This window comes from Helobdella robusta (assembly GCF_000326865.2).
Source record: "Helobdella robusta unplaced genomic scaffold HELROscaffold_35, whole genome shotgun sequence".
Taxonomy (NCBI): Eukaryota; Metazoa; Annelida; class Clitellata; order Rhynchobdellida; family Glossiphoniidae; genus Helobdella; species Helobdella robusta.
The window spans coordinates 1363466-1378941 of record NW_008704704.1 but is presented as its reverse complement, the minus strand read 5'-3'; the positions used below and the strand labels follow the sequence as shown (position 1 = coordinate 1378941).

At 29.0% G+C, this 15476-nt stretch overlaps 2 protein-coding genes across 2 annotated transcripts; both read right to left on the bottom strand.

The window, feature by feature from the left end:
• Nucleotides 1–241: 241 nt before the first annotated feature.
• HELRODRAFT_175879 (hypothetical protein) lies at nt 242–4480 on the bottom strand (the record flags this gene model as incomplete). Its single annotated transcript, XM_009023249.1, has 5 exons — nt 242–292; nt 948–1052; nt 1253–1317; nt 1880–1956; nt 4380–4480. The coding sequence occupies 5 exons, from the start codon at nt 4478–4480 to the stop codon at nt 242–244; spliced, it is 399 nt and encodes a 132-aa protein (XP_009021497.1).
• Nucleotides 4481–9536: 5056 nt separating this feature from the next.
• HELRODRAFT_175878 (hypothetical protein) lies at nt 9537–15205 on the bottom strand (the record flags this gene model as incomplete). Its single annotated transcript, XM_009023248.1, has 4 exons — nt 9537–9599; nt 11846–11984; nt 13621–14200; nt 14365–15205. The coding sequence occupies 4 exons, from the start codon at nt 15203–15205 to the stop codon at nt 9537–9539; spliced, it is 1623 nt and encodes a 540-aa protein (XP_009021496.1).
• Between the last annotated feature and the right edge of the window lie 271 nt (nt 15206–15476).

Sequence of the window (15476 nt, the reverse complement as noted above, 5' to 3'; positions counted from 1 at the left end):
CCTCCAGGCCATACAAGAGGAACAAATATTCTGGCAGTTTATACCGTTGTTTAAATGACAATTATAGAAACTGTTCAACAATTGTAAACATTTTTGAAATATCACCGATTGGTTTTTATAATAATTTTAATCTATCCTAATTTAAAATTTTATTGCCGATTTCTTTTAATGATGAACTGATAAACACTGTTATAAGGTTATTATATGGCATTTATTGTGACAAACAAATTATGATATAATTTTAAATATATTTTACCGTTTTTCTGCGCAGTGAACAAAGTGGTCTATTCCTCTTGTTTATGATTATATAATTTTTATAAACATTATCATTTTTATTACCAGTTTATGTTTGAGTGTTTGTTTAATTGTGCAATCTTTATTCCTTTATCTCGTATTTGCATGAATTAAATGTACTCAAACCTTATTATGTTTTATTTACCTTAATCTGTAATCGACTATATTGTTTATATATATCATTCCTTTTTTCATTATTTTTTATATTTATTTTATACTCCCATTTTCAAACCTTGCTAGAAACATCTCTAATGACTTCGCTACTTAACCTCCTTATATACAAGGGATTTTTAAAATTTAAAGATTACAAATATAGCAAAGATAACGAATAGTCAAGATAACAAATAATATAGCGCAATCTGACTATTGCAGCGGTTATAACATTACCCCCCCCCCCATCCTAGACTGTTCGTCTCTAACATAGGCGTTATTTCTTCTTTTATCCGGTGAATTGGGTCAAACCTATCCAAATGGTCGATCCTATGATGGTAAAAGACAGCGGGGTTTTTGCCCGCTGTCTTTTACGATCATAGGTCCTGTAGATCACGTCATTTATTTTGTTAATGACCTTGTTTCGATATTTCCAATTCTTCGAAAATTTCCTTTCTTGCGCCGTAGGTTGTATAACCAGACCAGGTCAATACTCTTGAAACCTGCGTTATTTTTTTCGGGTCACGCCACGTTCCCATTGTTTCGGTTCCTCTAGCCATAGCAGACATCGTGATTCTTTTTTGATTTTGTTGGGACTTAGAATAATGCTAACGGTGAGCATACCATTTTTGTTATCTTTTTTTTCACTTAATATTCATTTTTTATTGGTGTAATACTTTTTATCAAACCAGAATACATAATTATTAACATTTTCAATATAAAGTGCGTGATATAGTTTAAAAAATGATTAAACAAAAATTATTTATTAATTAGTAAATTTTAATTTAAACGGGAAAACAAGACAAACCCTCAAATAACGATCACCAGTTATGGCATCCCCCAATCGTTTCAATTTTAACTCGTATGATTGACCTGTACGATGTTTTTATAATAATTATTTGCGGCTTTTAAAATAATCAACAAGTAAAGAAAGACCTGCTTATATTTTCAGTTTATTTTAATTATTGTAATATTGGATGATAAATCACTTTACAAAGTATGTTTCTAAATGATTTGCAAAAGTTTACTACAACATAACGAATGTTATAAAACTCACTAAAATACAGTATAGGTTGCTAAATAATACTCGATTCGTTTAGTAGAGGTATGAACAATTCCATTAGAAAGTGTGCACAAAATTGTGTATAAAAATTGAAAAATAATACTTGAACTTAACAATGACCTGGAAAAATTTGCGTCATTATACCCACAAGCAGTATTTATCCGCCGTAGTATTCATAAAATAATATTCACCCGCCATTTGACAATTCCTTCTATAAAATATATGTATAACATCAACGCCGTCCTTGTTCTCAAGTAAAACATATAGTAGGAGGACACAATAAGGCAATAACGGTATGAGATGTTACCAATTGAACTGAACATATTGAAAAAATTATTCTTGACAAATAATATAACTAAAAATAATAAAAACCTTGATTGAGGTATGTAAGAGACTCGTCATTTATTTTTGAGCAGGGTGTGGTTGCTGCATTCAGAATGTACTGAAACCTATGGAAAAGGGGTATATTTGATCCAATTAAACAACTTTTATAACTATTTATTTATTACTCTATTGCTAATCATTTACCTACAATCCGATTATCTATTTAAATAACAATATTTTAACTTAAGTTTTTATGCGTTATTTGTTTATAAAATAATAATATAAATAGTTAAAAATAGTTAAAAATATAGTTATAGTTAAAAATTGAACATTATTAAATAAATTTGCTGTAATTTTTGGCATTTATGCTTATAATCTTTTTCTTGTTTTAAATGTTCATTTTAATTTGCGTTTTGTAAATTGTAACAATATTTCATCAACTATATTAATATTTTTTATGCTTTGTATGTTGTACTCATCTCTGAGTATTTGTGTAAAAAATAAAAGAATAAAAAAACTTTTCAAATGTTTGTTTAGTTTTCTTTAGTACATTTGTTAACTTGTGAACTATTATTTTACGTAATTTAAAAGTGTTTATCATGAATAATGACAATGAGATATTTTAAATGTTGTCCATTAAATGATTAGATCAGCATCATCAAATGATCATAACATCATCAAATGATCAAAACAACGTCATCAAATAATTAGAAAACCTTCATCAAATAATCAGAACAGAACTTTTGGTCACTAAATTAGCTCAGTCGGTAGAGGTGCCATGTCATTACGCGATGGCATGTTTCGAATACTGTCTGTTCGAAACTCAAAGACCGTCACACCCGTATAAAGCAATGCTTGCGCGTGCATACATAATGTGTATGTGCGTCGTGTGGTGTGGATAGTACGGTCTTAGTGGCACGATGATTTAGTTATATGAATAAAATAACATGTAAACATTTGCAAATAAATAAACAAACATCGGTCTTAAAGACGCTTTGTAACAACTACAACATACAAATTATTTCAGATATGACCACATAAAATGGTGTTGATGATCATAACAACGTTATTTAATGATCAGGACAATATAATCAAATGAGCTTACATTGTCAAATGATTTGAACATCATCAAAATTAAAACAAAACTATTGAATGATCAGATCAGCATCATCAAATTATTATAAAATTATCAAATGATCAGAACAACATCATCAAATAATAAGAAAAACTTCATCAAATAATAATTAGAGCAGCTTTATTAAATGATCAGAACATCATCAAATGATCTAAAAATTTTATCAAATGATCAGAACAACATCAAAAGATCCGGACAACATCAAATGGTCGAAAAACATCAAATGATCAAAACAACATCATCAATTAACTATAACAACATCATCAAATGATCATAACAATCTTCTAAAATCTTCAACTTTGTTTGCGTTTAAAGTTTCTTTCTAATAAAGTTCATCTGAAATAAGTCTGTTCAGGAGTCAAGAATTCACGTAGAGAGAAATAACAATACCCTACTAGTTCAAGGGGTCGGTTATAACTAGTTAAGACAGGGTTTCTAGAAAAAAAAAGCTATCGACCTCGACGATCTCTGGACTATGGGGTACATTGGATAGATGGATAAAAAAACAACATCATCAAATGATCATAACAACATCATCAAATGATCATAACAATATACGTCATCAAATGATAAAAACAGTATTATTAAATGATTAGAACAACATCATCAAATAACCCTAACAACATCAACAAATGATTCTAACGCCATCAAATGATCAGAACAACATCAAATAAACTAACGGCGTGTCATAAAATTGTCCAAAACTCATCGAAGAAATTAAACTTGTCCAATCAGATTGAGAAAATTGTTGTTGGTTTGATTGTGCTATTTTGTCGTTGCTATTAACGTTCGTTTGTTGCTGCGGTTTTCGTTGTTCTTGCTGTTGTTGCAGTTGTCTTTGAAAGTGAGGTTGTTGTAGTAAATGATGTTGTTGAACATTATTGTTAGAAATTGTTTCAAAAGCATGTTTATCTGAGTATTTATTGTAACTGGTAGAAGACAGAAAAGTTGACAAGACTGGCTCATTACCCAGGCACAAAAGAGGATCTTTAAATAGTTTGACTCTATTATTTTGGTTAAAATTGTCCTCGATGCTGTTGTTTGAATGTTAACCAATCAAATTATAAATAATTTCTATCATAAAATATTTAATTTTTTAAATTGAGTTTATTTTATCTTTATCTTAATGTGCACATACATTAATTTGCCAAACGGTTAGTTTGCGAATTGAGTCAAACAGTACAAATTGCGCGTCTACACATGCACACACGTACATGTACATGGACGTGTGTTGTACATTTGTATATGTACGTTGTGTTTTCAGAGCTGCAAACTAAAAGAATTGTTCAAACAAGGTTTCAAAAATTAAAATATATAGTTACTTTTTGCATTTATAAAATTATATGCAATAAATGCAGACATTATTTCAAATTTGATTTAAACAAAAAGTTTTAAATAAATGTGAGTTTTCACCTGAGGAATCTGTTCTCGTCTATTGTTTCACCAAGAATGTGCAGAGGAGAAGTAAACCCATCCACAAACTCGTCATCATTTTGATCACCATGACTCATCATCTTCTACTCGGCACCTCCGATTATTTTTAGAAATGAATGCTTTTGTGGCTGACCAACTCTCTGGTATTATGCGTGTGTTAGATAATGAAGATTAATTTCAAACGAAACAGATTATTAAAAAATTATATTTGTAATGAGATTAGTACAGAGCAGCAGATAATTAAATAACATCTGTAATCATGGCAAATAAAAAAAACACTTTTTATAATGAAAGAAAACGCAATTGCACATAAAGAGACTAGAATAAATGAAGCATGCAGCTTATTTATCATACGTTGCTCATTGATGCGAGTAATAAGAATAGACCAATAAACGTTCGCATTGAATGGATGTTTTGGCCAATCAGAAATGTCCATTTGGTTTTAATAATTAAGATGGCACTTCTTAATGTTTGGTCACATTTTCTAAGGATAACTAAGAAAAATTCAGTCGTTGACATCTTTGCCAAATAATTATTATTGTTATGGATGATCACAATCACCTGTTTGGTTACTTATTCATGTGTTATGTTGTGTATAACTACCATTATTTTAACGCTATAATCACAACGTTTTAAAAATTTGCCATTATTTTCAAGAAACGGCTAGTATATATTTTTATATATTAGAAACACTTTCCTTTCACAACCGGTTTCATGAGGTTGTACGATTACGATTACATTTACGTACATTTAATCCATTAACCTTCTTTGCATGGCACTGCACCTACAACAAACAAGTGAACTACATATAGTCGCTTCAAACTGAAAATATTGCCAATTTTACAATATATAACAAATTCCAGGAAGGTTTACTTTGATTTAACAAATTTTAAAAAATATATTTTAATTTATTTACATTTTATAATGTTCTAAGTTAAAAAATTTTAATTTAATAAACACAAATAAAATGTGAACACATTTTTATAAAAATCATTGTTATGTTATTGATAATATTTTTGCAACTATAATTCACATTTTTTGTTATAATTATTTGTAATTAATTTAATATGGTTACGTTGATAACGATTTGTTAGAAAATAATTTAAAGTACACCCCGTAGTGCTGTTTCGTGATGTGATGTAATTATTGGGTTTTTAATTTATAAACTGGATTTTTTAAACTGGATAAATATATAAATATATTTTGTTTGGGTGGCGATAATTAGCTATTATACACCATGCGAAAATCAAGCATTATATCACAGACCATATGGCAGAATTATTAAACGTTGCTTAACTTTGTATTATCATCCTCAATTTTAATAACCTAACAAAGCTTGTTCCAAAATACTTTCAATATTTGTTAGGTGGAAGACTTACTTATATGCCTTAAAAGTTTAAATACGCATTTCAATTAAAAACTGTGGTTGGAAGAATAATAAAATCAATTTTCCCTTTCATATTGGCAAATAAATGAATAATATAATGTTAATTTAAAATTTTTTCATTGAAATGAACAAATAAAAATAAAGCATTAGCATAAAATAATTAATAAAATAGTCTAACTAATCTATAATTTCAGAAAAAAAACTTTTGTCGCTCATGTGATTTTAATGATTCATTAAATATTTCGTCAAATAATCCATACCTCATTTCAAGGATTTATTAATTAAATTACATTGTTGTAAAAAATGCTAAGAGTCAAATAACCTGAAGCTTATTGCGTAACAACGAAAAATTATTTTGCCATGAATGTAAGTTTGTTATTCTAGCTACATTGATGATTTGCGCTGGTTTTGAATAAGATTAAGATTCAGTTTTGATTAAGCTGACAAATAAAATATTAGCTTAAAAATTTCTGCTAAAAATTTAAATTATTTTTTTGACGGTTTCAGTTTTTGTTAATTTATTTAAATTAAAACACCGACTGGCATTAAATTTAGACAATTTTGAATAAATTAAAGTAAAAAACAACCAAAATCAAAAGCTCTGCAATATAATGAATGGCAATATCATTCATTCTAAATTAGTTGGAAGAAGTTTATTCAAACAAAAAATTTGTAAACCGCTGTAAATATTTAGCCGTAAAACGTTTCAACGTTAGACAACTAAATGTGAACTGTGGCGCAAATAAATGTATTTCTGAAAGAAATAATTCAAATAAAAAACTTGACGCAGATTGGGATTCAAAAGAATAAAATGGAACAACCCGGATATCACTAACGCAGCAGTTTGATTTTGAAATTATGACACTTAGCAGATCCCATTTGCCATCCGTAAATAAAGAATAACAAAAAATGTACGTAAATTCTTAATTTGTAGCAACCATAAATTTAATTTGTCACAATATTGCGTTATTATCAATGATTGGTTATATTAAATTTAACAACCTTATAGTCGCAAACAATTTATATAGTCAAAGCATTTATTTGAATTGCAAGTCTGTTTAGCATCTAAGTTTTAAATTTGTGTCAACTTATAAGTTTAAAAAGCTTAGCGCAACAAATTACCGACAATTTGGTGCATATTGGCTACCAAAAAACTTGGACTTTAATATGAAAAAATTTATGGTTTAACAAAAATAATGAGAAACGTAGGTAATATAACGTAGTTATTTACCTTATGTGATAGAATTCAATAAAAAAAGCTATAAATTTTAAAAATTAATTTATTATTAATAAAAATAGTTAATTATATCTTATCGGCCATGATTTGTAACGTTTTTTAACAAGGAAGCCTACCATTATATTTGATAATAATGTTCTTTTTTTTACTGGTTTCTTACTGTTTTCGTTACTGTTTTCTTACTGTTGCGAGTTTTTTACTGTTTTCCTCTAATTACATTAGACAAAAAAAAAATTTAATTCATTCGTTGGCATAAAAAAGTTACATGTCATAAAAAAGTTAATCTTAAATATGAATGTTATATAACATTGAATTTGATGTTAGCTGCATGATAAATTACGAAATGTTTTCATTTGTTTATGTTGTGTTTATATTGTGTTGATGTTGTCAATGTTCTTGTTTATGTTAATGTTGTTTCATTTAAATGCAAAAAGAGTTAAAAAATGGATTGCATGTTAAAATAATTATCCATGCCATCATTCAATTAATCAAACAATCAAACAAACTAACAATTAAATCGAACAAACAATTTTTTTCTAAAGCGCCATTTCCCTGATGTTTACCACAGATGGGTCTTGAGATCCGCTCTGAACTTGTGAGTGATAAAAAAATAGAGAGATTGAGTTCCAGAGAAAGCCAGAAAGAGCAAAGTCAGATTTGTTATAAGGTTTTTAAAAGAAGTTAGAAAATGTTAGAGCGAGAAAGTAATTGTAAGCCTTGGCGTTATTAGGTCTAATAATTAATTAATATATCTGATAGGTACTTAGGAAATAATTAATTTGTAATTCATTATTCATGCATTTATTATCATTCCAGATCTTTTTTGACATTTATTTCTGGTTAGTTATTTTCAAACAAAATATACGCCAATAAAATCAAAAAACCTTCAAGGACACTAAAATCATTAGTTTTTGGTTAGCCATACACATGGCTAGATAAATGACCAAAGGAATTTTCTGCGGTGTATAAAACGACCAAGTTGCATATCTAATTAAGGAAAATCCCATTTCATTTGTCATCGCTATTTTGTTAACTTTGCCGTTATAAATTTATATTGTCGTGTGCCAACGCATGTAAGCTTTCTTTATATTATCGTTTTATGAACTTTAATTTTGTATAGAATATAATTGATTAAAGCAATTTTTTATTTATTGACAAAATTCTTTCTAAATTTTACTACGACATTACATACAAATCTTTTTTCAGATGTTATCTGCAGCATTTCATTTCAAACAAAATATACGCAAATAAAATCAAAAAACCTTCAAGGACACTAAAATCATAAGTTTTTGGTTAGCCATACACATGGCTAGATAAATGACCAAAGGAATTTTCTGCGGTATACAAAACGACCAAGTTGCATATCTAATTAAGCAAAATCACATTTCATTTGTCATTACAATTTTGTTAACTTTGCCGTTATAAATTTATACTGTCGTGTGCCAACGCATGTAAGCTTTCTTTATATTATCGTTTTATGAACTTTAATTTCGTATAGAATATAATTGATTAAAGCAATTTTTTTATTTATTGACAAAATTCTTTCTAAATTTTACGACATTACATACAAATCTTTTTTCAGATGTTATCTGCAGCATTTCGTTTTTGACAAGGCTGCATTGGTAGACTAATAAGTTATGGCCAGATAAGCTTATTACATTAAAAATTCAATAGCAAATAATAATGAAATTTAGTAATACTTAAAAAGTCAAAACTAAAAACAATAATATGAATTACTGTAATCACCCGTACAAATTTTTCATTCATTTATCACCGAAAACTCTGATGAAAATTATTTAGAGATTATATTGAAAAGAAAAAAATTGTTATATAGAAGAATTTTAAAATTAAAATGTTTGAATGTTAACAAATCAGGAACGGAATGCAAAGTGGATGGAGACAGATGTTTTTTTAATGAATGTTGTCACGCGAAGGCATTTTATTGTCCTAATGTTATGTCCCAAGTTAACCTTTTGAATGTATACATTATAATATATAAACAAATATTTCATTGTAAATTTATGTTTTAACAAAATTATTAAAAAACCGTAAAAAAATTGTAAAAGCGATTCAAATGTGCCAACCACATAGTGATGCGTGTAAGTGTTGCTTATTTAATCTCAATCTAGCTAATCCAACACCTGCCGAGTTAATAATAATAACAATAATAATAACAATAATCGTTATTGCTGTAGTCATTTAAATCGTATGTTTATTTTATTCACTATTTTTTATTACAATTTTGTTAATAATAGAAGCACAAAAAGAGACAGATGATGCATGTTTGTGTTTACGTATCGAGGCAAGCCGTTTGTGTTCTTTCGCGCTCATTCTTACTAAATTTTAACAATATTTAAACATAACAATAAACTCATGCTAAACAGTTAAATAAAAATTCATTTATATTATATTTTCATTTAAATGCAACTAAAAAAACTTGAAAAAATGTAAATAATAAGCAAACGGTATCAGAATAGAAGAACGTAATGTTGAATAAATAAAAATTAAATACTCATGTTAACTGCTCAACTAGTTTTAACCAGCATGCGCCAATGATCAAGTTCTCGCCGGCAACCTGTCGCATTAGTATATAAAAATTTATTATTGAAGCCAATGCTAATTAATAAAACGGAGTTAACTAGTATTAGTAAGTAAATAAAAAATTGTGATGCAAATTATTCAAATTATTTGCAATTTTGCCAAATAATTTTTCTTTATTATACCTGAATGATTTTTGAATGAATTAACTCTTGATTGATGTTAATCATCAATGATGTATAATTAATTTGATAGCAGTGAAGTTTTAATTATGTATGGCAATGGCAACGACACCTTTATAATAAATCAATCACAATCTCACAAAAGAATATTGTTATTCACTAATAATAGCAACAACAACTGCATCAGCAGCAACAACAACAATAGAAACAACAATTATTTTTATCATTATATATATATGGTTATTATTATGAAAATCATTATTACCCTTACTGTTGTTATAACAATTGTTGTTAATGTTGTTATTGTTGCTGCTGTTGTGTGGTCGTTTTTGTTATTATTATTTGTATTATTGTTGTTGTTAATATCCTTAACGTATAGTAATAAGAACTAATGTTTGATGACATTTGCTTACCTGGCATTCATGCTTCAAATTAAATGAGACTGAAAATAGCATAGCCTCAACGGTACGTTGCCATAAATTTAATGACTTATACAATGAAACAATGTAACAAATAACGCGTGTAACATATAAAATAAAGTTGTATGTATAATATAAGTAAATTAACAAATAAAATTGCAGAGTAAACTAACATAATATATATATATATATATATATATATATATATATATATATATATATATATATATATATATATATATATATTGGTAACAGACTGCTGTTAACGCAACATTTCAAAAATTCAACACTACTTTCAATATTGTTCAACTTTTTTATATTTCTTTTTAATTTCTTTCTTTATTTATTTATTTGAACAAAGCACGGGCTATTGCCCATTACCGAATTTACAGGGAAAAAAAATATATAGTATTATACATGCATACCACGATACATTCGTACAATTGCTTCACAAGTATAACCACGAAGATAATGCATTATACCATGGCAGATTGAAAATAATTTCCTAAAACAATAAATTAACACTAACAGTGTCTTGAGTGTCACCATAAATGCAAACTTATAAACCAAGATATAATAAAATACTTTATCCATCTAACCCCATTAATCCCATCCTACACCTGAATGGCATAATATTAACTACACATTTCCCATGCAATAGAAAATATAAACAAACATTCATGCATCTATCTAATTTCCTTAACCTCCCCTACCCATATACCAACTCATATACCCACCTACTCATGAATCATTAATTATTATATCAGATAATTATATTAGAACCTAGAAATTTCATTAACTATTTACCAATCAATAAAAAAAAACCAAACAATCATATGAAAAACAATAATAATAATAAGAAAGTTATGAAGTCAATATAAAATATAATTAACCAAAAAATTTATAAATGAAATACGTACATGCATTCAACCATAAAATGGTTAATGAAATAATCAATCCAAGTCAATCATACATATTCCCAGTCATTACTGATAAAAAATAAAACAAATACATATTTTACCTATATTTATGCTCGTATTTTTACCATATGATAATTATTACATTAACCTCATAATAATGAGTATTATAAATGTTGCATAAGTAATTCTCTCATTAATCCACCCCCATTCATCCATGAAAAATTCTTATTCAATCATACTAATACATTAAAAATCTCAAACCATTTCTACTTATCAACACACACATCCAATTGAACCGTCAGTTTAAAAGTATCACCTATATTGAAATTTAGCATCACCCCAAAACAAATCCAAAAGAGATTTAAAAACACTTATATTTGGAGAGTCAACAACAGATTGTGGGAGTCTATTCCAGTCCGCGACTACTCTGTTACAAAAAAAATATTTTCTAACATCCTTGTGAGATAAACCTGTTGACAACTTCATATGATGCCCTCTAGTTCTCCCATCATTATTGAGCAACATGAACGAATGATCAGTATCTGGATTGGCCACCAACATTTTATATAAAAAAAATCAGGTCCGCTCTAGTTCTTCGATATTTCAAAGAATGCAAGTTCAATTTTTTTAATCTATCAATATACTCTAAACCATAACAAGAACGGATAGATCTAGATCTATCCGTTCTTGTTATGGTTGTTTAGCTCTTCTTTGAACTTTTTCAATCATTTGTATTAGGTTTATGTGATGTGGGCACCAAACCTGTACCGCATACTCTAGATGTGGTATGACCAAGCCTTTGTAGAAACATAGGTAAGCTTCTTCATCAATAAGTCTAAAATGCCTGTTTATGATGCCCAACATTGTGTTGGCTAACTTAACTTTACTATATATATGATCTCTAAAAGTGAGTTTATCATCAACAAACACACCTAAGTCTTTTATTACTTTGACTACTTGGATCACTTGTTTGACCTGGGCAGAATCCCACATTTCATAAATATTATTATATTTATTTCCGAACTTCAATACGCAGCATTTATCTACATTTGAAATCATACGCCAGACATTTAGCCAATTTTGCATATTGATCACATTTAGTTGCATGGACTTCAAGTCATCTGGAAATTTGATAATTTTAAACATCTTTGCATCATCCGCAAAAAGATATATATTCTCACATGCTGAAGGGCAGATCATTAATTTAAATTGTAAACAGTAGAGGTCCCAGGATATTACCTTGGGGAACACCACTAGTAGCATCAAACTTTGAAGACAATGCATCACCCACTCGCACCCTGAAGTTTCTCTTCTTAAGATATTCACTTATCCAAACAAGAATTTTGTTATCGAATCCATATTTCTTTAGTTTCAGTAACAAACAATTGTGAGATATCCTATTAAAAGCCTTCTCGAGATCAGTATATATGACGTGTACCTCCTCATCACAATCAACACCCATTGTAACTTTATCCAAAAATGTCAGCAACTGAAGAGTCGTCGATCGTCCGGGCAAAAACCCATATTGATTTCGGTGAAATAAATTATTCGTCAGAAAATAATTCAAAACATGGTCCTTAATAATTGATTCCATCATTTTACAACACACAGAAGTAAGAGAAATAGGCCTGTAGTTACTAACCAAACTTTTACTTCCTTTTTTGTGTATTGGTATTACTATGCTAGCCTTCCAATCTGCTGGAATCATGCCGGTATCTAGTGAACATTGAAAAAGTTGCCTAACTGCAGAAACAACAACTGTTTTACTTTCCAACAATATCCGTGGATGAATATCATCAGGCCCTGCAGATTTGTTCTTATCCAATAAAGAAATCTTTTTAGACACTACGTCATCATTGAATTGCAATTCATCCATTCCGGCAGCCGGAACCAATGGATATAACGAGTCGTTATAATTAACCTCATTGTCAAGTTTATAAACCGATGAAAAGAACTTTGCCAAAGCTTGGGCTTTTTCATCATCACCCGTGAGATCTGTGTTCTGTACTCTGAGTGTTTCAACCCTGCCCACTGTTGTTATTTTCTTCTTCACTTGTTTCCAGAACAGTTTTGGGTTGTTATGATAGTTTCTTGCAATGAAATTCTGGTTATCTCTGTCCAGCTGTTTACATTCTGCTGGATCTTTATCTCTCGTAGACCTGAAACTTTGCAATAAGTCAACGTCTCCATATTTATAGATTCTTTTCCAATAGTAGTGCTTAAGCTTGATAAGTCGCCTCAGTTTAAAGTTGACATGCTTAACAACACAGCTACTACATATTTTCATAGGAACATATTTTGAAGTAGCCTCACTAATCAAAAAACAAAATTTTTGCCATAAATTTTCTACGTTGCTCTTTTGGTCTACATCCACAGTTGTATCAACAGATAACATGCTAGAAAGATATTTGTTAATTGCATCGTACTGTCCAAGATTAAAACACAACTTCTTCCTAGGTTTACTGTGCAAAATTGAACAATCAAAAATTTTAGATGAAATCAATAAGTGGTCACTTCTGCCCAGAGGAGATAAATACTGTAAATCTGATACGCAATCTTCAGACGTGATAATTAAATCCAAAACATGAGGAATACTGTTAGCTCTATATCTTGTTGGTTCGTTGACATGCTGCAGCCAAAACCTATCATCAATAAGCTGCAAAAATCTATTTTCAGTCTTGTAGTCAGAACCTGCACAAACTCTCAGCTTCCAATCTATATCTGGAAAATTAAAATCACCCAAAACAAGATGTCTACCAGACAAATCACCAAACTCATTCAAGACACCAATGAGATTGTCATTATTATCATTACTTGAATTAGGACTTCTGTAAATTACCATTAAATTTAAATTTTGATCTCTGACGTTAATCCTGGCACACAAATATTCCTCAAATATGGAATCCAGTTGAACACTAAACAGCTGCAAATTGATTTTGTAATATAACATAATACCTCGATAACTTGCTTTGCAGAAATTTGAAACCAGGTAACTATATCCAGGCAAATTAAATTCGTTAATGTTCCATGAAGAGTTTTTAACATTTTTAGGGTTTACTTCATTTATAACTATAAAATCATACTTTAAATCCGATGCATCTAAAAATAGATTCAATTCTGAAAATTTATTTGTGAGACAATCAACATTGGTATACAAAACATTAAGCACATCATTAGGATTCTTTACCACACTAGGATGATTATAATTAAACTCACTGCCTTCTCTTGACTTTGATCTCTTTATAAATTTGTCTTTTTAAAAACAAATACATGAAACTTACCTGGTTGTCCTTTTATCTTAAATATCCAGTTATTAATGTCGTCCTTTTCTGCAATTTTCTTCTTTTTATCATCGAGAAGCTGTTTACAAATATATCTATCTAATTTAATAAGGTCATGGTTAATGTAGACTCCATTGAATGATTTACTCCTCCTCAGTTTGAAACAGTTTTCTAGTATCAGGTTTTTAGTAGTTAAATTCAATAATTTAATTAAAATAGGCCATGGCTTTTGATCGTTCACCCTTTTACCGAGTCTGAATACATTTGAAACCTTCTTCTCCAAGTTTTCATCAGTTATCTCTTTCAACAACTGAAGCATTTTCTCTTTATCAGCTTTCCAAGAAAAACTTTCATTTTCTGGTATGTTGAAAATGACTAAATTGTTTCGACGGATATCTCTTTCATTAGCAACATCCAGATGATTTTTTGTGTCCAGCACCGATGAATGTATTTCCTTGACATTTGTTGTCAAACTCTCAATATTACCTTTAACTACTTCATTCCACTTTTTTGTCATTTCCTCTTCCTTGGCTACCTGATTTTTTACCTCATTGAGACTATTCTTCAAGTTAGTTTGTTCCCTCATCTGTTCTTTTAGCATCTCTTCTCTAAATGTGACTTTTTCCATCATCTGAGTTAGACATCTGACTTCATTTGCCATTTTTTCTTCTAACTGTTTGATAGCAACAAGCAATCCTTCCTCCTCATAATTAGTCAGTGTTTTTATTCTTTCTTCATTTACTTTCCTACAACCTTCACACAGATGCAATCCCGCAATATCACTCATCTTATTGGTCACCTTCTTTGTCCGTGCGGTTATGTTAGGATTAGTGTTTTCCATTTTCACTTTCTTTAGTCGGCGAAATACAACAGGATTTGAAAATTATTAATTAAATAAATTTTCCAATACTGTTAATAACTTAAAATTAAATTTTTTAAACTCGAAATTGATAAATTTATTGAAAAATTTAAATTTATTGAAAAATTTATTAATGTCTAATTTCTCTGACATTAATAAATTAAAAAGAAATATAAAAAAGTTGAACAATGTTGAAAGTATATATTTATATATATTTACAATACTCTATAAATTCTACCAAATGTTGGCGTAA